Raw genomic sequence first — 27,173 nt, 5'->3', positions numbered from 1 at the left:
GTCGGGGACATGGACAGTGGGGTCGAGTGCACCCTCAGCAAGTTTGCCGATGACACCAAGTTGTTTGGTGAGGTAGACACGCTGGAGGGGAGGGATGCCATCCAGAGGGACCTGGGCAGGCTGGAGAGGTGGGCCCAAGCCAACCTCATGCAGTTCAACAGGGCCAAGTGCAAGGTCCTACATCTGGGTCAGGGCAATCCCAAGCACAAATACCGACTTGGCAGGGAATGGTTGGAGAGCAGCCCTGAGGAGAAGGACCTGCGTGTGCTGATTGACGAGTAGCTCAACATGAGCCAGCAGTGTGCGATCGCAGCCCAGAAGGCCAACCGTATCCTGGGCTGCACCAGAAGACGTGTGACCAGCAGGTCAAAGGTGGTGATTCTGCCCCTCTACTCCACTCTTGTGAGACCCCACTTGGAGTACTGCATCCAGCTCTGGAGTCCCCAGCATAAGAAGGACATGGACCTGTTGGAGCACGTCCAGAGGAGGGCCACAAGGATGATCCGAGGGCTGGAGCACCTCTCCTATGAGGACAGGCTGAGAGAGTTGGGGCTGTTCAGCCTGGAGAAGAGAAGGCTCTGGGGAGAACTTATTGCGGCCTTCCAGTATGTGTCACAATGATAAACATCTGAGAGATGAGACAGTAATACTGCAATTTTACTTTATAAAGAAATTGAATTCCTTAAAGGTAAATAGACTTAAGTCCTTTTAATTCATCACAATTTCTTTTCAAAGTAGTAGAATTAATGCAACCCAGGTTATCACACACTATATTAGAAGGCCACATTTACCTCAACCATTCACTTAACATTTCTAAAACATCAGTAGAAAGGAATATTAATCTGTTCTTTAATTTTATGAACATGACCAACAGACCACACCTCCCTACAGAAGGCAGAGGTTTTTCTGTTAAATCGTTTCCCAGAGCACAGAGAAAAAGTAAAAAAATACTAACCACTTCAGACACGCATAGTAGAGTCTACATTGGAGACTGCAGTATACAGGCAATTGCATTTGACAGTATCATAAATGAAACCATGTGTTAAATCTTTCCTCAAATTTTACTTCTTCCTTCCCTTCTTTCCTGAGCCAGTGTTTTCTCACGGTCAATACAGCGTTGCACTCTTAAGAATAAGATCAGGTTTTGAACACTAAAAACAAATCAGGTATTTGAACAGGAACGTCTGCTAAATTCTATGGGATTAAATAAACACCCTCTAAAAACATGTTCAAAGATACTTTACGTTTCTGATGTTTTCAAGTATCTGTTTTTGTAAAGTAAAACAATACCTTTATTCAGGAAAAGACAGTTCTGTATAACTGCAAAAACAGATGACCAATGATCATCTAGCACACTTTCATGATTAAAAACAATATATGCTCAAAACCCGTCTTCAAAATACAGCGTCACTGCTCTAATTTCAACAGTACAAGAATTTCACCCTGTACGTCGGTGACAAAAAGTTCTGCTGACTTCAGAAATTATAGTAGTGTATAATCCTGTACATGGCAGAGGCCATAGAATTGTATCTAGCTATCTCTCTATTAAGCTTAATAACCTGCTTTTAATTAATGCCCATCTCACATTGGGCCAAACTGTATCTTCCAAAGAGTCTTTGTCTGAAGACAACAGCTGATGATAAAGGTAATGGAGAATCAGTTGGCTGTTAATTAACATATTCACTGATTAATGCATGTACCTTCACTTTGTTAGGCTCTATTTTCAGGCATGACCCATGTAACATGCATTGCTAATAATTATAGTATCTCTCATATCCAGTTTTTGTGCTGTGTGAAGGTATATAAACAATCTCCTGTATAAGTTTAACACTAAATCTCTTACTGTAAGGGATTTTGCAATTTTGGAACCTTTTGGAATTTTGGCACCTTTTTTATAAACCTGTTACAATTTCCCAGAGTTCTTTCTGAAGAGTGTACATCAGATCTGAATTCATGATTTTTTTGTTGTGGTCCCATGAGTGCCACGTTTAGCGTTAATTCCATCACTTACTCCTACTCATCAGTCCCCTGTTTGTACATCCAAGGCCAGCACTTTTTTACCACAGCTTTAAATTAACAGTTTCTGATGAGCTCTTATCTCCCCCTCCCGCTTTTTTCCTGTATTTTGCTTTGTGGAGCCATCATAGATCGTAAGATGCCGGAGATTAAAAAGCCTTTAAAGCTTTTACATAGTTTGTTTGTTAAAGAGTGTGTTAAGGACATTGCTGGAATTGAATCAACTTTATTGTTTTCATTTTACTTCAGAATTCAGGGGCTCCCTAATACTGATAGTCTAATATTTTTACTGTTTCTCTCCTCCCACTCCTCTTTACCTCCAATATTGTTCTCCACTGAGATGAAAAGGCTGACTGCCACATTGGACTGACAGGTCCTGTCAAAGAGGAGCTCCAGAAACTTTCTATTCCTCTTTTCTACCACTTGAATTCTTATGAGCTCTTCCACTAAAAAATAGGGAAGATGCGATTTCTTTTAAAGCTCATTTATCTCATTCTTCAAGCATACCGTTTGGTGTTCTTGGTGCCTTCCTTTTCTCTCCCATTACACTCTTATCTTTGTGTGCCAAATAGTGCCAGAACAGATGAAGGACATGAGGGTTCTCAGTATAAAAGCAGTAAGTCTGTATGACATCTCATAAATTTCTGTCAAGACTCCAGCCATCAACTCTTCACCTTTTCTTCCTTATATTTGCGGGAAGCCCGAGTGCCTTCGGCCTTCGGCTTGGCCATCTTTCTAGAGTTGCCACCAAGCTGCTTCTACAATTCATCTCCCCATCCTACGCAAACAGACGTAAGATCCAATTTTACTCTCAACAGAGTTAAAGCTTGTTTCACATTCTCACCACCTTTTGCATACTATTTAAATTTTTTTTTTTGACTGCTCAAATCCTTTTAAACTGTCATCTAAATTATCTTCTTGTTTCACTGTTCTAGTCACAACACTCGTCCAAGCCTTAGAGCTTTCACTGTGACTCTGCAACAGATACCCATGCTTTGCCTTTATGGCTTTTCATAGTTCACACCAGCCCGATCTAGAAAATAAGATAACTTAGGTTAATTCTAACTGTTTACTGGTTGTGTCCAGCTGGTACTACTTACCATTCAGTTTCTAACCCAAATAACCTTCCTCCTTCCCCCGTCCCTGCCTCGCATCACCTTTTCTCATAATGAAAAATCCCCACAAGGTAAACAAGTACCTATATAGACTAAGCCTTACCTCATCTCGCTTCTCTCTAGCAAATATGCAATCCTCAATTCCTTTTCCCTTTTGTCTGGATAAGCCTTAGATAGTAAAGGCTCTCAGACCCTCCATACCAGAAATCTGAACTCAGCTTCTACCTAACTGAGCATGACATGCCCCCCAGTTGCCTTTTTTTCTCCTTTTTCCATCTGGCTAGTCTAAGAATACTTTTTGTTGGCATCCAAAGTTGAAAAAAACTGAAATACTTTGGCAGTGTCAATAATCAGATCCTTACTTTACTCCAAGAATTCTAAATAAGAAAAAAACATTTGTAATAAAAACTACAAAAACAAGAGTGCTAACACTATCAGTTACTTGCTCGAGTGACAGAGTTTTCTTCCAACTTCAGCTTAAGTAAACTAAAGAATTACATACTTTACTAATAAAAGAAAGAGTAATCTTCAACATCAACATTACAACCAACACCTATAGTTTAAGGGTAGCCAGAGGATAAAAACAGTTCATGAAAATGAATGTTTCTGGAGTAAATGAGGAATACAGGACAGGTTCTATTGAGATACACAGAATGGGCAGAACAGAACTGTCGTGTATGTTTTAAGTGCTGATCGGATACACAAATCATGGCAAAATAAGAGGATAAAAGACATGTCTTATTCCACTTTGACACAGTCACACAGGTCTAGTCGTGGACAAGGTGTGATGAGGAGAATTACTGAGGAGAGTAAATTAAAGATGCTGCAAAATCCCTATTACCGCCTTTCAAGTCTGACATTTTCTGCATCACAAGATAGGGAAGCAGCAGCTGCACTGCTGTGCAGTCACCCATCCTCCCCCATCAGCATCACAGCTGCATCCAGCTCTGACATAACAAACATTCATTCACCATAAATAGCTAAGTTCCCACAGTAATACAGAAGTTTAACCAAGGAGAAAGTAGTTTTGCTCTTACGTTAATTTGTGGGTATGTACTATGTTTTCATTTTAATGGGAATCTCATAGATCAGGGATAGAAAAGAAATATGAGTATCATAAATATCCTCTGCCAAGCAAGAACATGTGCTAGAACTTCAGCATACATAGGAAACAGGCACAAAAAACGTAACTGCAGATAAGTTGTCTCACACAATTAATACAACTTGAAGTGATCCCATAATACTAAGTACCAATCACTCTGGAAAGGTGTTCAGCCATTCCTGGAAAGCTAGAAATAATTCTAGTGGAGAAAGCTTTATGTGATAATGAGAGTCATCAGAGGACTCTGCAGTCAAGAACGGCCTTTCCTAGATGCAGGGCTGCATCCTTTGGTCACTATTTACAGTACAAATCACCCTGCGACAATCACACCAAGCACCGGGTAAACTCAGGCATTCTTCTTCAAATTTATAAAGTTTTCTGAACTAATGAAGTTATCTGTTTCTGAATAAATTAAGAAGCTGTGCACTTTCATTTATCACACCACTGAAACTGGTCAACAGAAATTTTTATTACTCACCTCCACGCTACAGAAATTGCACTATTTAAACACATAAGTTTCCCAACTACGGTGAAATCACATAAAAGCAAGCTAATAATGATCTATTATTTGGTTAAAAATAATCATAGAGATTGCTAAAACTAAACAAGGGAGTTATTTCACTGTTCCCAAATAATGAGTACTTTGGAGGTCAGATTCCCGTAAACAGTCAGAAAAATAGCTTTATACTATTGCATTCCATTATCAAAAAGTATCCATTATCCTCATCGTGTAGCAAATCCTATACACTGCAGTACTGCCTTAGTATGCAGTTAGTTCTTACATAAATTTAGACATCATAGACTCAATGCACCCTAAAACCAACAGAGCTTTCATGGAGCAAACGGACAGCAGACAGCCCACACATCCATCAGTTTCATGCTATCTTTCAAAACACACGCAGTAAGAATTAGATCTCCACGCCAGCTATTTTTTTCTCTCAGACAAAATAATTAAGGCGACTATTAGAGTTGACTGCAGTTTTTTTCCCCGAGATAAAGACCGACTTTGATATATTTTTCAAATGCGTGCATGTACAAGCATGTGTATCTTCTGCACAAAGTAGCTTTCCCGCAGAAAGATTGTTTTTCCCAACTCCATAATGATTCAGATACGTCAGAAAAAGGAGGAAGCTGCACTAGACAGAATTTGCCTCAAGACTGGCTGATGCAACTCAAGAATTGTAGCCAGAAAGGTGGGTGTCTGAGTTGAGTCTAGGAAAGGGAAAGAAATATGCTTATCTGCAACTTACTGAGGGGCAAGTGGGGTTTTGGGACCATGCCCCTGCCCTCCTCCTTTTTGATACTTTTTTGTTTATTTCTAAAATGCAAAGCTCAATTTTAAACAAGTATCGTTCTAGACATACGCTTAACCTGTAATAGCAAGCAATTATTTCAATAAATATCTCCCTCACTGCAGGTCCTCTTTCAAAATTCAGGAGAAATATTGCTTGGATTACTTCTTTGTGTCAATAAAATCTGAAAGACACATAGAATTGCAGGTAAGCCTTTTGCTGAGCAAGCTAAAACAAAAACAGGTAAAGAATTCCAATTTATTCCTCAAGCTGTGGAAAAACAGTTCAAGACAGAGCCACAGATACAAGGTTGAGGTGTTAATTTATATCACATAATTAAATCTTGAAACACAACAGAAATCGGATACAAGTATGCAGAGGGGTTCCTCTCTTGATTTGTGTATACTGTGATAACAAGAGCAGTATCTAAACTCAGAGATTACTCATTTCTTACCAGAGCTTGCTTGGCAAGAACCCACACACGACCTCCAGCCTTACCAGGCTGGCTAGATGCCACATATTAATTTCACGGCTAAAAAATGCAGTGATGAACTGAAGCTACTTCCTGAAAACTCTGACAAATAGTAAGATAACTGGATTGTCCTGCAGCTTTCATAGGTTTTTTGGTAGCACTGGGTATTTTGGGTTTCCACAGGTCCAGGCAACATTTACCTATGGTCCAGACCTGTATTGAAACCTACCAACAGAACAGCTCTAGTCTAATCAATGAGAATGATAACCGTGAAAAACTAAAGCAGATCAAAAATGGGTACAATGCTATAATCAGGGTTAAAAGTTCCCTAATTCAGCACTGCTTCTTAAATGGCATCAAAAATTCCAAAGTCCATGAAAATATCCTGCCGTGTTTCCTTTTCTTTTCTGTTATGTTGGCAATTCAGCCACTGATCAGCTGGAAAATGTCTCCGTAAGGGTCCTTCCACCCCCAAAAGGTAAGATGTTCAAAAACTCTTTTCCTGAGCTGTCAAACAGAGATAATATCATGCTGTTGTCTCCTCTTCTCTTGCTATTTAGCTAACTTCACTTGCAATTACTTCCCACGACTTATTAAAAGAAGTTACTTACCGATAATTCCACAACCCATTGTGGTGCTCGGATAATGACAAAGACTATCTGCTCTCACATTGTATATGCGATGGGTCTCTCATAAGAAAGCTACTCTGAAACATTTTCAGCATGCTGGTGACACCCGGCTGTGCCTCCTTCCTCATTTTGTTCACCTCTCTCCTTTTGCTGTAACAGTGGCTTCATTAGAGGGATGGATGAAGCAGGATGCCTACGGCTTATTAAAAAGACAACTGAAAACAAGCTAAGTAGCCCTTAAGGAAGTTTTATCGGCTGTTTCAACTGAATATTCAGGTGACATGTTTGTTGAGGAACCTACTGATCTCCCAGCTGATGATTTAAATGGCAGCAATTAGGAGGACAGACTTCGCTACCTCAATGTAGTTAGGTCAACATTTTCTTCCATGCTTGGATTATTCTACCACTATCCATGCCTCTGACAGTCTGGGGTTAGATGTCTGCAAGTGCAATTTTTTATGTATTTTTTTTAAACATCTGGCGAGGGCTCAGGGTTGGACTCAGCTGCACTGCGGAAGGGAAGCTGTGGAGATGGCTCAAGGAGGCAGCACACGGGCAACACCAAGCAGAGTTAATGGCTGGGGAGACAGAAGTGAACGCACTCATCATCAGTGAATTTGCATCTGTTGCAGAACAACAGAAACCCACTTGCTCAGTAGGATAACCAAGCCTGCCAGGCATCACGCAGCTTCTTGCTCACTGATTCCCATTGACACCGTCTCTGAGGCTAATTCGCTTGGCCCCAGTCAACCAGTCTTCGATGAGACTGCAATCCTAGCCAAGCTAGTCCCACCACTATTACTCCTCCATGATACCCACTAAGTACTCCTCAATCTCCCTGTTGGTTCAGCAAGTTGCAAGTACAGCTGAGAAGGAAAGAAATGATAGTAATTAATTCACCTTGCACTAAGTGCAACTTTCAAAAGAAGAAAACAGAAAATAAAAGGGAAAAAGAAGGGCAAATAGGACAAAGACTCCCAGAAGCTAATGGAAGGACAAGAATACCTTTTTTTCCTGACCGAATTAAAAACACTGACAGAGTGGGAACAGAACAGGAAGAGGAATCGAATCTTCTAACTCGCATACCAGCCTTTCAGAAAGTTCACCACCTCCTCCCTCCAAGATCTTCTCTGCCATCCGTGTCACCAGTGAAGGGAAGCAAGAGCACCCCATGTGAGGAAACACCTCATTCAGTGAAATACACACTCTCATCCATAGCAAACCGAACAGCTTTGAGTCTTTGTTCTACTTATACTCTTGCGTGCTGGATGAGAGCATTTACTTTCAACCAACAGAGGTTGGCCAGGGCACAGCTGGCATGCAGAAAAGATACGTCAGTGATTTCCAATGCCCGGGATTAATGGCTTTTAGCATGCCAAATTGGCCTTCTTACAGTATTATGTGCCCTTGCATGTCTGTGTGCAGAAGGTAGAGAATTAAAGAGATGATGGATTATTACAGGAGATCAGAGATTTTTAATAATGCCTGGCCTCAAGGAAAGACTGACCCTTTCTCCTGAACTCCCCGTTCCTTCTTTAAATTCAGATTTTAGTTTTAAGTCTATTCGTATTCCCTTTCTCTATACCTCTGACTCCTGTTGTGTGCGTGTGTGTGCACATGTGGATGTGTTTATTTCAAACATTTCTACAGCCTCTAGATTTCATGTACTGAAAATGGACAAGCACTGGCAATGATACTAAGGCAATTCTCACACCAACCATGAAGATTTGACACACACAATTTGAAAAGAAGTTAGGAGATGTTTACCACATTATGACAGTTAAATTTGCTTTCAGATAACTCTGCAGCAAGTAGGCTGTAGCAAGTAGATTTCTCACAGGTATAACAATGGCCATACAATGTATATTGTGTATACAAAGCAGGGGCCAAAGGTATTCCATACCTCCAAGAAAATAAGTACCTTCTATGGACCCAAAGCTTTCCAAACACTAGTTGATTATCTGATAGGAAACTAGGACCGTATACGTACCCACTATTACCTAAGAAAAAGCTTCACCTTTACTGGCAGTAGCTCAGAAAGACTTTTACTTTGTATAGCTCTCATTCTACTCAGAGCCATCAGGTGGAAAAAGCTGTGATAGATCAGGCAGAATTGCAAGACCTATTCTTGCAGCAAGGTGAAATACAGAGTATCTTAAATTCTACATGGCAAACTGCAATCATCCTGATCTTCCCCTCACAACCAATATCGGTGCACCTATTTTGTAACAGCATAACTGTATGTTCTGCTCAGCTGTTAACAATAGCTTCGTAAGCAAGTGTTGCAAGCCCTTATGGCTTTTTGATATGCCTATGTAGCTGCTTTTCTTTCCATTTCCCCTACTATGTGCCAGGTTACAGAAACACTTCCAAGCAGCAGATTCAGAAATAGCCAGAGTTCAAGGCCAGGTTTCACACCTGCAACCTTGCAGCTCTGGGCCGTTCCAGCCCTGAAGACCAGTCTCTTCATTATAAATCCAAGGCTTCCTCTAACATCCAGGTTTTAGGTTCAGTAATTCCAAGTGAAGTTTATGGTTTTTTACTTATTTGTTTGGGGCAGGAAGGGATGGGAGGAGGAGGGAGAGGGAATACTGCATGGAAGCTATAAAACCATTACATGTATCACATTTTACTTTGATGAAGTAATTTAATTGAATGCCACAGTAGTTCATGCAAATTAATTTATCACTCAATTGAAGACACTGTCTCACTCCAATTCCCACAAAAAAAAAAAAAAAAAAAAAAAAAAAAAAAAAAAAAAAAATAAAAAGGAGCTACTCCTATTCAACACTAGCATACCATTCATACTTTGGCTTCCTTAAATACTTCAGAGCGTAATACAAGTTAGTACAAAGTTTTAAGGGGTTAAATAGAAGTTCTAATTTTTATTTCTATTGGAATTCTACACAGGAATCTGCTTTCTAAAGCACTATAAATATAATATTTAGCCTACAGCAGCAGCAGCAAACTATCACAAACACCCCATATGCCTCCTGAGTTCCAGAGTGGGGGGTAGGAGACAAACACCTTAAAAACAAAACAAAGCAGCCCCCCATATGATACTCGTGTGCTATGTCCATGAAAGTGCCAATGAGAAATTTTGACACCCAGAGCGTATTGAAATAGAATAAGCCATCAGCAAGCACTGTAGCTTAAGAAGTATATTTTTGGTTGTTCAGAAAACAAGTTGTTCTGTAGTCAGACAAACTGCCATGCAAGAGCCACTTCTTGACTCCAGGTGTGATTTATGCAATTCATGCTGACTCTCTGTTCATCTTGGATGGACTGCATCATACTGCCTACCTTACACAGGATTTTTCTTGCCATGTTGCTCTAGTAGCCCTGCAAAATAGTTTAATAATCTCTAAGACTCTGGCACAGAAAAAAAAAAAAAACCAAAAAAAAACAAAAAAACCAAACAGTTTATTTTGCTACAAGATGGGAAAAGTATGTAAAAATTAAAATAAAATTGGGAGGGAACAAAACTGTAACTCTGCATTGCCCTCTAGAAGAAATATAAACAGAGCTCTCTTCTGATATATACTGACTGTCCAAATGGAAAATAAAGACCCAATGACATTTTTAGGAGAAACGGATAAACAACTCCCTGTTCTAGCCAACAGTCTTTCTCTCTCTGTGTTGAGAGAGAGCAAGAGAATGCAAAGTTGTTTGTACACAGCTGAAACTGTAAGACACAGGAGTTTCCGCACTGCTACTTTATTCACTCTAAAATTCATTCAGAAAGTAGAAGAGAGGAGGGAAAAGAGAGAGAGAGAGAGAGAGAGAAGAAAAAAGCTATTTCCAGAAAAAGAGAAAAAAAAAAAAAAAAACACAACACCAAATCCCATGTCTTCATTTTGGAAGGCAAGAAAACTCTGGAAATGATCCTAATGTAAATCTCAGACAAATCTACGTTTTGCTGAAACAAGAACTTCGGGTTTAGGCCACGTATGAAAGTAGCTCAGAGTTCCCCATTAAGTCTATTTCTACTTGAGACGCTGAGGTGTCGAAAAACTTGAAAGTGAAAATTTAGTAACTGGCTTACCACAGAGGAAAGAAGTTGAAAGAAAAACATACAGTATCATCTGTGACTTAAGTTTGTCTTTCAGGAAATGAACATCCTTACGGTAGTAAATATAATAGTTGAATTGTTTGCAAATAGGTTTAATCATCTAATTGCCATGTACAAGGAAAATCTATGCGCTATCAGAACTCAGAACAGCTAATTACTAGAAGGCAAAATAAAGATTTTTATCAAACACAGTGTGTGTTCTTCAGCAATTATGTCTATCAATATTTATGTCACTTACAGCCCTTTCTGGGTGGTTGCTGCATACATTTTGTGTGCAGTCAAGAAGCTTCCCGACTGCAAACGTGCTTTTAAAAAGAAAAGCTGGCCCGAACCCTGCATTTCCAATTCAAGCAGTGGATTCTGAAGCCTGTTAACTCCCTGGAGCAGCTGATAGTTAAAGACTTGTTTCCGCTTTTCTAACAATTTCCTGGTTTGCATAACAATCCTAAAAGAAACACACTCAAGAAGTTTTCCAGCGAAGAGAGATTTTTGTCTCCAACATACTTCTAGTTTCAAGGCATAGAAAATATTTATATATAATTACAATAACTTTAAAGATATTTGTCTGCAAATATATTTACATATAAATATGGATCAGCTACTTGGTTTAAAACAAGATTATGATAATTTTGCCATATCCAGGAAATACAAAACACTGGCTTATGCCTGGTGCTTAACTCATGCCATTGTGAATAAAGAGGGGGGAGGGAAAGGGTTTAATGTTTAATTTCCTGTTAAAAACACACACAGGATAAAATCTTCCAAAGAGCAGTTATAAAACATGCATTTGTTAGCCAAGAAACTAGGTAAATATGGAACGAAGCCCAGGCTCACTTTTATTCCTTCCCCCCCTCTCCAAAGAACAAAGTAACTGAAGGCCACGGCGCATATTTGGAGTGGCTGAGCTCTACTCAGTCACTAGATAATTAATCAGCCTGCCTGATTTATGCACCCTGTATCCATTAGGGTAGTTCCTCGGATAATGCAAGGACACAGTTGGACTCAAGGTACTGTATTGCCATGTATACTGCTCACGTGCCAACCAACCACTGTATCAACTACTGACCAAGTTACTGACACAACTCTCTGGCTAAACACAAATAAAACATCATTAGCATGTAGTCGGGACCTACCAACAGCCAGTTTCAAGCAACAACAGATTGAGAATGCTGCTACCTTCAGAGGCAACTGGAGAGACTACAGAGGATATTTTTTTTAGAAGTCGCAAGGGGAAACGTTATTTTCAGATCCCACTGAAACTCAGTGCCATCCAACCTGGAACCATGACTTCACCTTCACTGTGATTCAGCCTTCAACACAGTTCTACCATGCATAATGACTTATTAGGTTATTCTTTAATTTACCACACTAGAACTCCCAGACAAGGACCAAATTTCTATATGATATGTAACAATCACAGCTTTAACAGCCCCAGTTCTTCTCTTTGTTGAGATGCCAGAATTAGACAAAAATGTGGACTGTATTTAGGAGAAATTGAACATTTATAACAGTTTTCAACAGTAACACTGTATTTTTGGATCTTACAATAAAAGTAATCCATCAAATACTTTCTGTCTACTGTGTTAGGGTCACCGTCAGGTTCTCAGTGCACACCTTGAGCATGGAATTGGAGAAGTTGTGGTACTTCTTCTGACCTGCTGGGATTCACATTCAAAATTAGATATAAACAACTCTGTGAGTGGCTTCAATTTTGTTTTGTTTTTCAAATGAGGATAGATTTATTATTGCAGATATAGCTCAAGAGCTTATTTAGCTTTTGGTAGCATATTATTCAAATTAACACAGCTTAAGCTTTTTAAGCAGATGCACCTTAAACACCTTCTAGTCCAGGCATTTAGTTTCATATTTGATGCAAGAAAAGAAAGGCACAGGGATTACATATCTCTCTGGTGAATTAAACCTGATGGCAGGCGTGCTGAATTTCTTGCAGACTTTCTGTAAAACTGGTTTTGAGATAATAAACAGTCTTGAGTTTATTTCTAAAGCCTGCACTTAACAGCTGTTGTAGGTATTTGTGCTCTTTCCTTAAGAAATCAACCACTGTTGACCACTGATTTAATGACAGTTCATCAGTGAATCTCATACTACTGCAGGAGTTCAAAATCTTCTTGTTTATTTTCACTTCTAAGAACATGGACTTTGTGCCCTGATGCCATGATTCTTCATGTGAGACGACAATTGACTAACAACATTAGGAGGGAGAAAGGGAATAGGGTGGGGAAAATCTGTAACACAAAATGAGCCCTGACTTGCCTTCTCAGTACTATACGTACCCCCAAGCAATGAAATTTCAGGAAAATGATTATGTTTTTGGCCAACAGTCAGAATATATAAGATGTTATACACCCTTTGCCCCACTGTATGTTGCTACTGTAGACTCCATGCAAAAGCAAGATTATTTTTTTTCTTTGCTTCTCAAGAGTAAGGCAAGTTTACAAGTATTTAATGATAGTTACATCAAGGTATTAAAGATTCAAGTGAAGTACTAGTATTCTCTAGTGCAGTGGTGACCTGAGCCTTTAATCCAGATGAATTTAACTGTAGAGTGCATTAGCTCTTCTCATAAAAGATTTGCTTTAATTTTAGTTCTCTCTCCATTTATCTTATGGCTGTGTAATCTTCAGTAGAGGTCAGAGACACTTCTCCAAAGAAATGGGAGCTGCTTCTTTTTTAGAGGGGAAAAGCATATTTAAGACAGTTCGTCCTACTTTTAAACACATGCCACAGGACAGTACTCTCTATGCTCTCCTTTCTCTGTACTCCCCTTGCTTCTTTACATGTTCTAAAGCAATTAAACAAGCATGCATGTACATGCACACATGTATACAAATGAAACATGAAATGAAAACGCCTACTGAAGATAGGATACACAGCCCATCTGCTGCACAGACTGAAATTGGTACTAACATCTTACCATCATCCAGCTCAAGACAGAGATTGTATACAGCCAGAGGCCTCTTAATACGTTGTCCTTGTCTTCTTGATTGCCTTGGTGGGGCATTTGGAGGAGATACTGACATAGAGATTGGCTCAGGGAAAGTAGCATCAGGCAGGGTTTTGAAAATCTGCAATCAAGAACACAAAGGGTGTTAATTATTTATCACGAAGAGCAACCTGTGTAATGCAACTGTAAACCATTATCAAACAACATTTGTTTTGGATTTCATTCAAAGCAGGCAGGAGCCAAAAATCCATTCCTTCAAGTTTGGGAGTATGCCGTGGGTCTTTAATGAGTGCTTTTAAAATAAATAAATAAATATAATAGGATAATAAGCAAGAGCACTGTCTACACATCAACCAAGCTGGAAATCAGTTAATCCAAAGACAAAATACTTGCAGCCACACTTGCCAGCAAGAACTGGGGAGGAAGGGGAAAAAGGGGATACTAACTTTATGAACCAGGAACCAAAAAGCTTTATAGCTTTAGCTAGGATCTATAATTTTTCCAGAACACCCATTTTAATTTTCAAAACTTGTGATATCATTATAGTATCAGCCGTTTTAATTAAAAAAAAAAAAAGTACCCTCGAAGACAGCAAGAGGCAAATTTTGAGGGCAGGGCTTTTTAGTAAGAGATAGCATAGTAACATTCCATGCGACAATTTTTTCAGTTAACCATTTCATATTGAGTCACATTTATATTAAACGATGATATTCACAAAGACACATATAAAAAGGATTTCCTTCTTGTCATCATTTTATCTGTCAAGTCATGACCATTAGCCTGTCATCACTCCATACAAAATACCATGGCATTTCTCTCTGGATTAACCAGCGATGCAGATTTCCTCAACCTGATAGCATTTCTACTTTAACTGTCACATACAGGGTACAGTCTAATGATGCTGACTTACTTCTAGAAAGTTATCAGTATGCTGGTGTACAATTTAACAGCAGCCTTTTACAAGTGATCACAGCAGACTCACATGAACAAATTAACTTAATATATATTTCATAGAAACATAGAATGGTTTGGGTTGAAAGGGACCTTAAAGATTGTCTAGTTCCAAGCCCCCTGTGGTGAGCAGGGACACCTTTCACTAGACTAGTTTGCTCCAAGCCCTGTCCAAGCTCGCCTTGAACACCTCCAGGGATGGGGCAGCCACAGCTTTCCTGGGCAACCTGTGCTTTCATCAAAGACAAACCAGCAGATAGAGAAAAACACAAACAGTAGGTACACAAAAAAAGCCCTGTGTCTGTACCGAACCTTACAGCAACGCAACACGGAAATACAAGATATAATGAAACAGTATACCGTGTTCTTTTACCCTGCAACTTTACATTGCCACTCATCTGTATAGCAAATTTTATAAAGAGACTCAATGATTCTTCAAAGCGGAAGCTTTTTATGAAGTAGAAACCCATGCAGAAGGTATAAAGACATGCCACAGACAACACATTTTTGGATTATGACAGGACATGTCAGGTGCAGCACAGAGCTAAAAGCCAGCCAGGCTACTCTACAGGTGAGAAAAATGCCATAACATCCTGTAGTAAGGCACTCAAGACATCACGTGAAAAGTGTAATAAACTGGGGATGCCACCATATCCTGGCCTGTTAACTCTGAACATGCGTAGGAATAGGATGACCCGAGAACCCATGCATACCCTGGCTTATAGCCACTCAACCATAAGTCTCTTACTGGCAAATAGAAGACTGTGCTGGTACAAAATAATCAGAAACCCCATTTTCCATGAAAACTGCGGAAGAATGATCATATTGCCAAAACTGGGCAGCAGTGGGCCAGAAGCCTACATATGGTGTGCAAAAGAAAGCTCCAGTGGAAATACTACCTTCCTTCCCAGTAAGTGAATGTTTCTTGGGGGGAAGTAAAATGATGTAATTTGAACTTTCCCATACCAGTGTTAAGAAAACTGGCTCCCACTCCTTCACATGTCTACAAACAAGGGTTTGCGCGAGAGCATCAAAATAGTACAAGGAACTCTCTGAAACCAAAATGTTTGTAAAGAAGAAAGGAAACAGCCCAACCTGGTTCTCCCCAGTACAGACACAGCAGTACTCTCAGACAGCGACAAAGCTCTAATTGTGCTAAGCCATTTCTTAAAACATGATGCAATATAGGATAATGAAATCTAATGTGCACCTACATGGCACTTGGCTAACAGTACCACACTGCCCCCTTATGTGTAAATACAAGGGTAGATTGAGTAGTTTTAGGGATAAATATTTGCTTCTGAAAAAATTCAAAAGTAGCAAAACTTTAAATGCCATCTTTTCCATGGACTAAGTGTTGCATTTGGGCTCTCTGGTAAATAACTCTCTGCCAAGAGGTTTCAAGCATGTTGTTTACTATGTCACATTCCACAGCTGTGTTTATTTGTACAGCCTTATCCACACATCTCCAATGAAATTAATGACGGTGAGAAGAACAAGTATTCCCCAGGAGTACTTTGTAAGAGATGAGCTTTCTTGTATGCGTTTAGGTGACTCGCACAGGTAGCAGTAAAATTCTTAGGCGTTTTTTCCTTGTCTCTCACAAACATTTCAATATACTCTTCTAAAACTATGAGCACGAGAAACAGAGTCACAAAAGCGAAACATCTTCAGAAAAGCCATAAAGGAGATCCCAACTCAATGATACTCAGTGCCAGATAGGCAACAGGATAATGAATTGGAGGCAGGTACTAAACCAAGTAGATTTCTAATCGCAAGTAGCTATGTGATGTGGGAAAAAAAAAAAAAAAAAAAAAAAAAAAAAAAGGTTGGTGGTTTGTTCTGTTTTAGGGGAGGAAAAAACCCTATACAATAAACAGGAGAAGTAACAAGAAAGCAGTGAAGTCACACTTCAAACAGCAGCAGGCCGGCACATACTAGCTAACTTCATAGTGATACCAGTTGCAGGTAATCATGAGCTCCCCAGAACAGTTCTCTCTCCTCTAATAAAACAAGTTTGGGGTACTAAGTCCTCTCTTTCACTCTCAGGATAAGCACATCACCTCTACTTTTAATTTTTTCAGTGGCAAAGCTGTGCAGCAATGTTTTGCAACAGTGCTGCTCAGCACAACCCAGTGCTGCCCAGTGGCAGTGCTGGGCTGATGGCAGGCAGTCCAGGCTCCCTTCTGCAGAGAAGGCACTCAGGCGGGCATCAGGCCCGTCCCCTCTTTTACCTCACTCTGCTCTCGACTTCTTATTACAACAGATTGGTAGGGAAGTTTCATTTCTGGGATAAGGTCAGTAAGTAGTATATTGCTTTCTAGGAAGCAGAGATCACCTCCCGAGAGCTCCTGGGTAGCAGGAGGCCACCTCTTCTCCACGCTCACTGGGAGCAGGGCAAGGGTCTGCACAAACTCCATCCTCTCACACTTACATTTCTCTGATGCAACGTTACAAGCTGCAGCACTTTTTCCTTGTGCTCACATTCAGCACCTGTTTCCACAGAGGAACAAAGGGATTCCTGAAAGAAGTATTTAGATATGAACTAGAGAATGCAACCTCTTGACTATCTGCAGAGCGAATGTACCCACGCGGAGCAAGTCGAGATTGTCATACTCGGCAATGAAATCACCCAGTATCATGAGTCGCCCTGCAGGATTCTGAGACACACAAAAACAAACAAACCAACTCCCAACCCCCAAAAAAACACACACACACAACCACCACACATACAACCACCACTAAAAAGATCACCAGTTCTTTGGGTTTTTTTTTATATAAAAGACATGGGAAACATCCCGCACTCGTGTTGCACAAAAAAGTATATTTGGGGTCATTTTTCCTCTTTCAAACAGCTCATATTTGCATTCATCCCTACTTTGGTATTTTCTTTGTCTTTTCAGTAGGAAAATAAAATCCAGTACAGCCTGTCCATAACTAGACCTGCTTTTTCAGCAGCAGGAATTTCTTTCTGTTGCAGACCAAAGCTACAGCTCGTACCGCAGTTTTGCAAAGGTGAGCATCTGAAAAGCAAACAGAAGGTCAACCTCTGCCCTAAGAAGTGCACATACAGCCGTCAGACTTTTCTTTCTTGCTTTCGTTTCACTTAAATAGACAAGTATTTTTGCATCATGGCTTCATGGATGTTTGTCTGCTGCACCGACACAAGCACTGTAACGTCTGCCTGAGAATGGGGGGGTGGGGGCATGCCCTATTTCAGTTGTGGGGCGAAAAGTTTTTTTGGTTTTGATTTTATTCAAATTTGCTCCTAGCCTTATTAATTATTTAAATGCCACTGAAGTATAAATGTTTCAGCAGCTAGTAAAAGATGCCTGCTGCGAGTGACCTGTTGTCAGAAGCACGCTGCACATGCACAGAAGATGGAATTCGAAATCATACACACGCGATGTACAACGCGAGCCCCTGAAATGGTACGAACATTCCCGTGTTTTGACTGACTTGCACCACACCTGACTAAGTTTCAGACTGTCTTCTTGCACTGCAAGCTGTTGCTATCACACGCATAGCGAGGCAACCACACATATCCAATTGGATGTAAACCCTCCAATGAGAGAACAGGATTGGAACATGCTATTTGATAGAAGATTTCTTTGCTACTCCAAAAAAAGCCCCCCTTTGAGGAAAGTCAGGTCTAGCACCATCACTCATCTGGACTGAGAAGTTACCACAACTTAGACTAATGCCTGTATAAAGACGCGAATGAAGTCCGCTCGTTGAATTACCTCATTCAAGAAGCAATAAAAATGTACAAAACCAACCTGAAAGGTTAAGGACTTCACAGTCCCATTCAGCGTTACACAATTTTTGAGACTTTGTCCTAACTGCACTAGATTTATAGAATACCAATTCTCTACAACTTAGTTCTCAAAAGCACTGGCATCCTGCTATTGACCTACTTGGGGGCAAACTCGGAAGCTAAGTGAAACAATTTACATATAGGAGAAGACTAAGACATGTATCACTCAAAGTTTTATCAAGCAACAAATCCGACTGTTAGTCAGTCCTATCCCAGTTAGTCCAGTATTTTAAATGGTTGTTTAGGTCTGATCTTACATGAAAGCAGAATTTAAAGTTGCACTGAAGTGGTAGTTCAGTCTTCAAGCCTGCATTGTAAAAGTTACAACAAAAAAAGATGAGACTCTTGTCAAGCTATTTAAAACATTGGTATGTTTGACCTATTTCTCTCTATGCAACAGTACAAAATGGGTATTTCACAGGGATAAACAAACCACAAACCATCTTGGATATATACCACTAATAACAGCTCTGTCTAGAGCAGCGAGCCCAAGACCATCCCTACATACAACCATTCCAATTCCTAAACCTGTGTCCCACAAAGTCTATGGAAGCATTTCTTGAGAGTAATGAGCCAAACTCAACATATTATCATACTGCATTCTACCAGCAGATCCACATGGCAGCAGCCCAAGGAATTTTGCCAGACTCCCCTTAATCTGCAACAACAGTGTTGGACTCTAGATCCCGAGCTCTTATACTAGAGCCAATTTTAGAAATTCAAAAACCCCATGGCTGGGAGGATTTAACTTGGCCTATTCTGCAAGTTTATGACGAGACGTATAGTTGTACATGGAAATGTAGATTAGATTCTGCTGCTACAAGAGAATACTGATCTGTTCTTTCTGGTCTCAAGCAGAACTAATTAATGAATTTCAGTACGTTTGCCAGGAATCACTTTAGGAAAAGACCCAGACATCAGGTCATCTCTGTCTGCTTTGTATCACTGGGGTAATTAAAATTTCCTCTAAAAATCAGTGGGAGGCAAACAGCAAGGACAGAGTGGGATGAAAAAGAGGGGAGAAAAAAACTGGAGGCTTAGTAATAGAGCTAATGAGGATAAACTTATAAAAAATCATTAACAGCTTAAAGCTGTGCCATAATTTTGTTGCAAGACAAAACCCCCTATTCACTCTCCAACACCAACCACACAGAACATGCATCTATTTCCTTTGAATATATGAACAAGAATCAGAGTACCAGAAGCCGCGGTCTAATGCAGAGGAGACTAGAACCTGCAAGGTCATTCCAAACTCTTTGAAATTCGGCTAATGGTACAGCCTCCACCGCTACAATCATATTTTTTTTAGAGGACAGTATTTCTCAAGACAAGAACAACATCAGTGCAAGTTTTTATTTGGGTAATTTCCGTTCAATACATACTTGATTTGCAGTTGATAAATAAAAGAAACACACAGACACTTCAACTAAGGTTTATTGAACAATATAAAACACCATACACCTAAACCACATATACTACTCTGCTCTTATACATTTAATAGCTATTGTACTCCTTGCATTTCCATGACAATTGGCTATAATATGTGCTGATCAAAGAATATTTTATAAATCAGCAGCTAATGAGATACTGCAAGAGAAACTTATCACCATCGTCTTTTCTTGACTTAGCTTCTTTTCAATGTAATGCAAACCCAACTCAGGTTAGATCCAGCAACCTATACGAAACAAAAAAAACATATATTTATATTACAGACAAAAATGCTTAAAAATAGAGGCCATCTGTCTTAGTGGTTCACAGTATGCTCTTACCCCAATAGACTTCCTGAGCTTTTTTCCCCTCTTAAGATAACGAAGACAGTGGTTGTGCCATTCCTTTTTTCCATTTTCTGCCAATATAAAGCAACTATGTCTTTTATGTCAAGTTGTAACTTTACCATGGATATAAGCATTTCAGGAAGTGCAAGGTGAAAATAATAAGCATCTTAAAATACATTGCAGTAGCTCAGCCACTAATTGTAACCACTAGCCACTAGTTGTATACTAATTGTAATCCATTTTTAACAGTAAAAACACATTCGATAAGATGAACAGTTCTACATTTTGTTTTCCCTATTTCAAAGGATTGCAGAAGCTAATTTGAGCTATTAAAAGTTTAATCATAATAGAAATCACAAAAGATCCACTTCTGTAGAGCTAGGACAAAAGTTTTATTTCAAAATTGATTTCTGCACCAGTTCTATCAATTTCATACAATTTCTACTGTACTGAAATCTTTAAAAAATGATCCTTTGCTCCTGTAGTTTCTTACTTTTTTCCATTTTATTTTACTATGTCAGATCAACCTGTTTAATTTCTGGTTTTAGTCAACATGATCCATTTCTTCTTTCGATTCTCAAACACATGATTCCATAAATATAAAATACACTAGAATATAAAATGCACTAGAAATACTTGACATCTAAAGAGAATCTGTGTTTAGTGTACAAAAGGTGATAAAGCTGATTATTTCTAAAAATCACGTTAAAAATTTTTGAAAAAGGTTTACAAAACCTTCAATAAAAATTATCAACAACTTAATTAGAATCCTTAAGTAACTTACCTCCCCAAGGTTACCATCGTGTTCACTCCACTACAGGTGTGCCTGCTCGAAGTAGTTATCCTGACTTTTGCGCTTCAGCATCTATACACTGTAAAATATGATTTGCTGTGCACTGGCTTCTCTGAGATTGCACAGGATGCAGATTTTCTGAGGCTTTGGATTTTGAGGCTTGAATTCCACTACAAACCACGAAACACCTTTATACAATATTCACAATCATTATATTTGGAGGGGGGAAAAAAAAAATCAGATCAAGAGTTGAAAGACACCTGAAGCTAAGCCTCTAGAGGGCCACCAACCAGAAAGCATCAATAATGCTCTTGATGTTGCCTGGCACACTCTATTTAGCAACAGAGGATGCAGGCTGAAAAGTAAGCGGGTAGAAGTCAAAACTAGAAACAGGAAACATCCTTGGCTGTGTGCCAAACCACAAAGCTCTATAAATAAATAAATAAATAAATCCATCCAAGACAGCCTTTTCTTCATTGCAAAGATATCATTTGCTGAGACCATCTGCCTAGCAGCCTGACTATCCATAACCAAATGAAACACTGTTTTTAGTGATCTGTGGACACTGTGAGTCTCAATCTCACTAAAATTGGAATATCTGCTCTCTGCGCCTCTTAATAGAAAAGGAACTAAAGCTCTGGACAAACTGCAAACTACGAGAGCACCAAAAGAACCAAAGGAATTGTTAGACAAACCCGATGTATATGCAGACCCTAATAGCCACTCATGTGGCCTGACTACCTTCAATCATGTAGTTCGCTTTTGAGCTTTAATGAAGCAACTAAACATAGCCTGTAAAACATGACATTACGGTCTGGAGGACAGCTGTGAAAGGATGAAAGAAAAAAAAAAACATACCAAGGTTAAAAACGTGTGTCCTTTTATCGCTTGCAAATTACGAGTCTGTTGATTCAGCCTTTCTAAAAGTAGCGCTCCTGATACAAAGACTGCAGCTTCCACCGTATCACATCTCGCTCCACCTTTTAACAATTCATGAGAAGGACGCTCCCGATAGCAGCCCATTCACTGCTATCAACCAATCCTTTTTATTCATTTGAAGGAAATGAGAGAGTTAACCATACACCAGGCTTGAAATACCTACACGTTTGTCCACTGCACCGGCAGAAACAGCAGATTCACCTTCTCTTCTATGTTCACCTGCTGTAAACTCACACCAAGGAGAGTATTTTAAAAAGGTTGTCCTTCCCTATTACAGCTACACATAACAGCTTTGTGTATCTTGTTTAGTTACAGGAAATACTTAAAATAACAACAAAAAAAGTGCCTTCAAATTAAAAGATTAAATACTGAATCTAATTACCTAGCTTTCTAAAATATAACATACTCCTAGTTACTAAATGAAAAATAATGCAGAAGGAGAACATTTGTATGTATTTTCTCTTGCAAAGAGCATGAGAAGTACTGAGAAGATAGAAGGTGGCACTTATAAACCTAAGTCAGGAGCCAGCAAAAGCAGCAACCATGGCCAAACACACCACAGGTAAACACGACCTCCCCTTCATTTGTAATAAATATACATATATAAACATTTATACACACACAAATACAAATAAATATATATGTCACAGGTAGTTTTCTCCAAAATTTATGAACAGAAATACAAATAATCATGTATTGAGAATGAAAACCTATATTTGACCCCCTACCACATTGTCATTGTACAAAGCATCAGAATGAAATGTCACGGTTTTTGCAAATGACACTGTTCCAACTGTAGCTAACCACACAGCCTCTTCTCCACAAATTTACCTGCTGCCATTACAAAGATTTATATCATCATTCTTTGTACCATATTTTCTGCTCTTTGTTTTTGTTAAAATACATTTTTTATCTTAAATTATGACTGTAGGGTCTTTGGAGGCAAAGAACATATTTTTCACTTGTATGTCCAGCACTCTCTGCAGTGAAGTACTGCTGCTTCATTAGTGTAAATGGCATGCACACAAAAATATTGGAAATAAAGAATTAACAGCTGACTGCCACATCTTGTTTATTCAAAAATCTGTTCAACGGTTTGAAATACGCTAACCTCTCTGCTAAGGCAAAAGCTTACTAGAATTTTGAAGAATGTGTACAAAAACACAAGCACATATTGCATTATTATCCATTAGCAATGATCAGACAGGATGGCATTCAGGTCAGTTTAGCCAATATAAAGAAAAAAAGCTTGTAAATTCAATATTTCACGTACCATTCAAAGCCGCGATAAAGTATAATTCTTACATCACACAGCATCTGCATAAGAATTTACTTTTTAAACTCTTCAGGAGTGCAACAACTTTTCCCCTCTCCATGCCCCCTGCAGCATTTCACAGAATATTTTATGACTCACAAAATTTTATTTAAGAACATCCATTTCAGCATTCTCCATAAGGACTTGTCCTTTGCCTCCTCCTCAACACATACAAGCACAACACCTTGACCATCAAGACTGGAGCAAATATTAGTCAACTGAATTCCACTCCCTTATCATCATTGCTATTTACTTACTTAGGAATGTTGCCTGTGGGCAGTGGAAGATGAGATCTGTATCACTTGGAAATTTCATATAAAGTTGAAGGAAGTTTCGCAAAATTAAATGGAAATAACATAGGCAAATCAAGATGTCAGAAGTCTGTGTCCATATTATTTGTATGGGCCATGTATTTGTAAAGCAGCATCTTAGCAGACTGCTTCTGTCCCTCAGAACATGACTTTTGGTTTTGATTTTCTTTTTTAATCTAATATGGTTACTCACAGTACATGTTTTGTTTCTTTTGGAGCACTCTAACAGCATACCAATCCAGGTATTGATCCAGACTCAGTTCCTCTTAATTTCATCAACTGCAGTCACAAAAGGGAGTGCAGATTTGATACAGTCTTCTTACTATGCATACACTACCTTAAGGTTTAGAAAACAGTGGTCTTTTAAACAAACAACAAAAAAAAAAGATTTGCAATTTACCACACCATGTGTGCATATCTCACATGGAATGGCTTTCTGCTATCCACAAGGCAGAGAAAAGGTTTAAACAGTTTGTGCACACTATAGTGGAACGAAAGAGCTGCTGTGACTTCCACCAGAAACCATGATGAATTTCTTTGTTGTGCCTGCTGCCCTTTCTGCATTAGACTCAGCCAATCCTTAAGGCATGTAATTTGAATTAAGTACAGGAATAGTTTCAATGACACTTCTGATTAGTTATGTGCTTCAAGTTAAGCACATGCTGAACACGTTTCTGTGTTCATGTGTTTCTTTGCAAATGCTGTCCTAATGGAGATGCCGTAATGTAAATTTTTTCCCCCTTCAAGTCAAACGCTTGTTGACTTGAGAAACATTTAGCTTGGGGAGGTTTCAAATTGCTACACCACAGCAAGCCACCACAATTACAATACATTGCTTCTTGGTCTTCTGTTGCAGCCAAAGGCAAAACAACACAAAAGCTGAAACAAGCCTTCTTTAGTATTTCTTGTATGTCCCTTTACCAGGACTTCAAAAGATCTTCGGTGGTGTCAAAAAAAAGTCTTAGTTTAGATGACAGTGGTGCCACTGTACCCTAAAGCACTTACCTGCAACAGAACTGCTTTAAACATGCAGTGATTGCTAAGTGCAGACATAAGCCACACCTGACCGTGCCACTTCATGCGCTCAAACAACTGATTTCACCTCTTTCATAGAACCATAGAATTGTCTAGGTTGGAAGAGACCCTTGGGATCATCGAGCCCAAGCATCTACCCTACTCTACAATGTTCTCCTCTACACCATATCCCCCAACACCACATCTAAAAGTCTCTTAAACATCTCTTTCCATTTCTTCTCTCTCAGAAATATTGCATGTATTGTGTGCCCTGTGACATGTTTTAAGACTAAAGATTCTCCAAGTATTACTACATGAAGTTGATGTTGGCTTAAGAGCTCAGTAGTATTAAATTCTTCTTTTCCCTTTAGTTTAAAAAAAAAATAAATATGAAAGTGCCTTAAGTAAGAAAAATTAAAAGTTATATTTTATATAAAAAAAGATTTCTCCATAAAACTGTTTTGAGCAAAACAAAGCCGAAACAGACATATTCTGTCTAAAGTATGTAAAATCTTTGCCCTTGATAAACAGATAAACACAGAAAACAAGTGAAAGCAGTATCAGACATATACAGGAACTACTGAGTTTCAGAACGTCTTTGAGATAATTTTGCCCAGAGGTTGTCTGAATTCTAGAAAAAGTTATCTTTTACCATGCCTATTCCCTTTCAGCAGACTCTGGCTTCCCAGTCTCCAGAAGGGACTTCTGTCTAGCCCCTCTCTTTTCTTCTTCTAATTTTTTTCACTGTATTTTTCCTGTTCTTCCTGTTTTTGCAATCTTGCTATTTGTACTCACTATTCTTTCCTCCCCCATACGCTCACTGGTTTAAATATTCCAGTTCCACTGTGATTTTTATTCCAACCTCCTCCCTCATCTTTCATTTCTTAGACTTCTTTTTTTATCCTGTTTTTTTTTTTTTTTTCCCCCTCTTAAAATAATGTTCAGGGAATTGAGAAACCAAAATGGCTCACATTACCACTGAGGCATCTCTAAATGGCAAATAAATAAGCCCTTTGGATACTGACATTCATTCCAACAAGATGCCAACACGTTGTAACAAACAGCAAGATGAACACGTGCACGCTCTTCATGCTGTCATGGAGTGCACTGCCCTATTCCTCACCGCAAATCAGGAAGAAGAGCTGAGATGACCAAGATTTCCAGCCTGTAAAACACTTGGGAAGAAAAATTAATGTATACCCTTGAAACTCATTTGGCCGACGAGGAGAAATCAAAACCTTTTTTTTGGGTCCACTTTTCATCAGAGGATTACCTAAAGGCCAAGCAAAGATTGTTCCAGGCATTGTACAAGCACAGCTGCAGTCAGCCCCTGACTTCCTTACCTCAAGAAAAGGAACACCAAGGAAAAGTAGAACTTCAAAGCAAAATGAACACAATGAGACAGAAAGCCACGAATTTCTTGATGCTTTTTTAGTGAAGGGAAGGATATGGGACATGGAAATCAAGGGAGACCAGACAGACAGGGCAAGGGAGAAGGGGACAAGACAGCCAAGTATGAAATGACACCAACCTTAGAGACCTGCAAAGCAAAGGGAAACATGAGTGCTGGTGCACACAGCCCAGTCAGCACAAAACATGGCAATTCCAAGCAAAACTATACAGAGATCACTTAATTTCAAACCTGAACATGCTCCTAACTTTGCCCTGCATATCTGGCTGGCGTTCCCCTATGGACATATGACAGAAGCAAGCAAGACAATTCACAGGTTTCATTTTCCTCCAGACTGGCCTCCCTTCCACAGCAGGTGGTTCTGAGAGTCCTGGATAAAATATTGTCTCAGTTTACGTATAGCTTTTGCTTTTTGTTTCAAAGTAGAAATTTGCTTCTACAGCTTATCTTCTGACTGGACAGAGAAATACTCTGCCTGGAAGAGACTTTATCCATATCTGACAAGAACAAAAGTTAAACAATTATTTCCCTAATGCTCCTCTATCCCCCTTCTAGTCTTAATCGCTGTGCCATTCTAATGCCAGTTATAGGATACATCAGGCTGCACAGTCTAGTTCCAGCACTCATGTCTCGGCATTGGTTCGATTTTGCCAAACATCCCCTCCTCAACCTACTATAATTGGTTCACAGCAATGGTTTGAAAGTACGTGTGCAGCAAGGTGACACAGCTGAAACAAGGTGAAAGTGGTACTGACTGGTTTTAGCTAGCAGGAAATAAATGCACATATCAACAAAGCTTACAAAAAAACCAAAAAAAAACCACCAACCAAAACCCACTACAGTTTATGCCCTTAGCGTGATATTCTTATCTCAGGGCAAGTCCCCATATCCAGGTTTCCATATATAAATGGCACAGAAATTCTCCAATTAGGACTCAGCAGAGTGGTGATAGTGGAATGACTGCACCAGGATTTCAAAGCTGGTAACACAATTAATTTGTCTCCTAAAAATTAATTGTAGATCCCCTTCAGTGAAGCAATCCACACAAGACATAATGAACATTGATGGAATTTAAAAATATTTGAGGAATCATAACATTTTTTTACCATTTTGCCTACCGAATTACTGTATTTAAACCGGAAACGTTGATGGCCATTGCTTCTACAGTTTGGAAGCTTATTAGT

At 39.2% G+C, this 27,173-nt stretch overlaps 1 protein-coding gene across 1 annotated transcript in view; it reads right to left on the bottom strand.

Moving 5' to 3' along the window:
• Window positions 1-27,173, bottom strand: part of ARHGAP10 (Rho GTPase activating protein 10) — a 112,643-nt gene that overhangs the window by 28,274 nt on the left and 57,196 nt on the right. Inside the window, exon 19 of the mRNA XM_009890759.1 lies at window positions 13,634-13,784. Coding sequence (XP_009889061.1) covers window positions 13,634-13,784 — 151 coding nt within the window. The remainder of the gene's footprint in view (window positions 1-13,633; window positions 13,785-27,173) is intronic.

This window comes from Charadrius vociferus, unplaced genomic scaffold, assembly GCF_000708025.1.
Source record: "Charadrius vociferus isolate BGI_N301 unplaced genomic scaffold, ASM70802v2 scaffold178, whole genome shotgun sequence".
Lineage (NCBI taxonomy): Eukaryota > Metazoa > Chordata > Aves > Charadriiformes > Charadriidae > Charadrius > Charadrius vociferus.
This window is presented reverse-complemented; position numbering and strand designations above follow the sequence as displayed.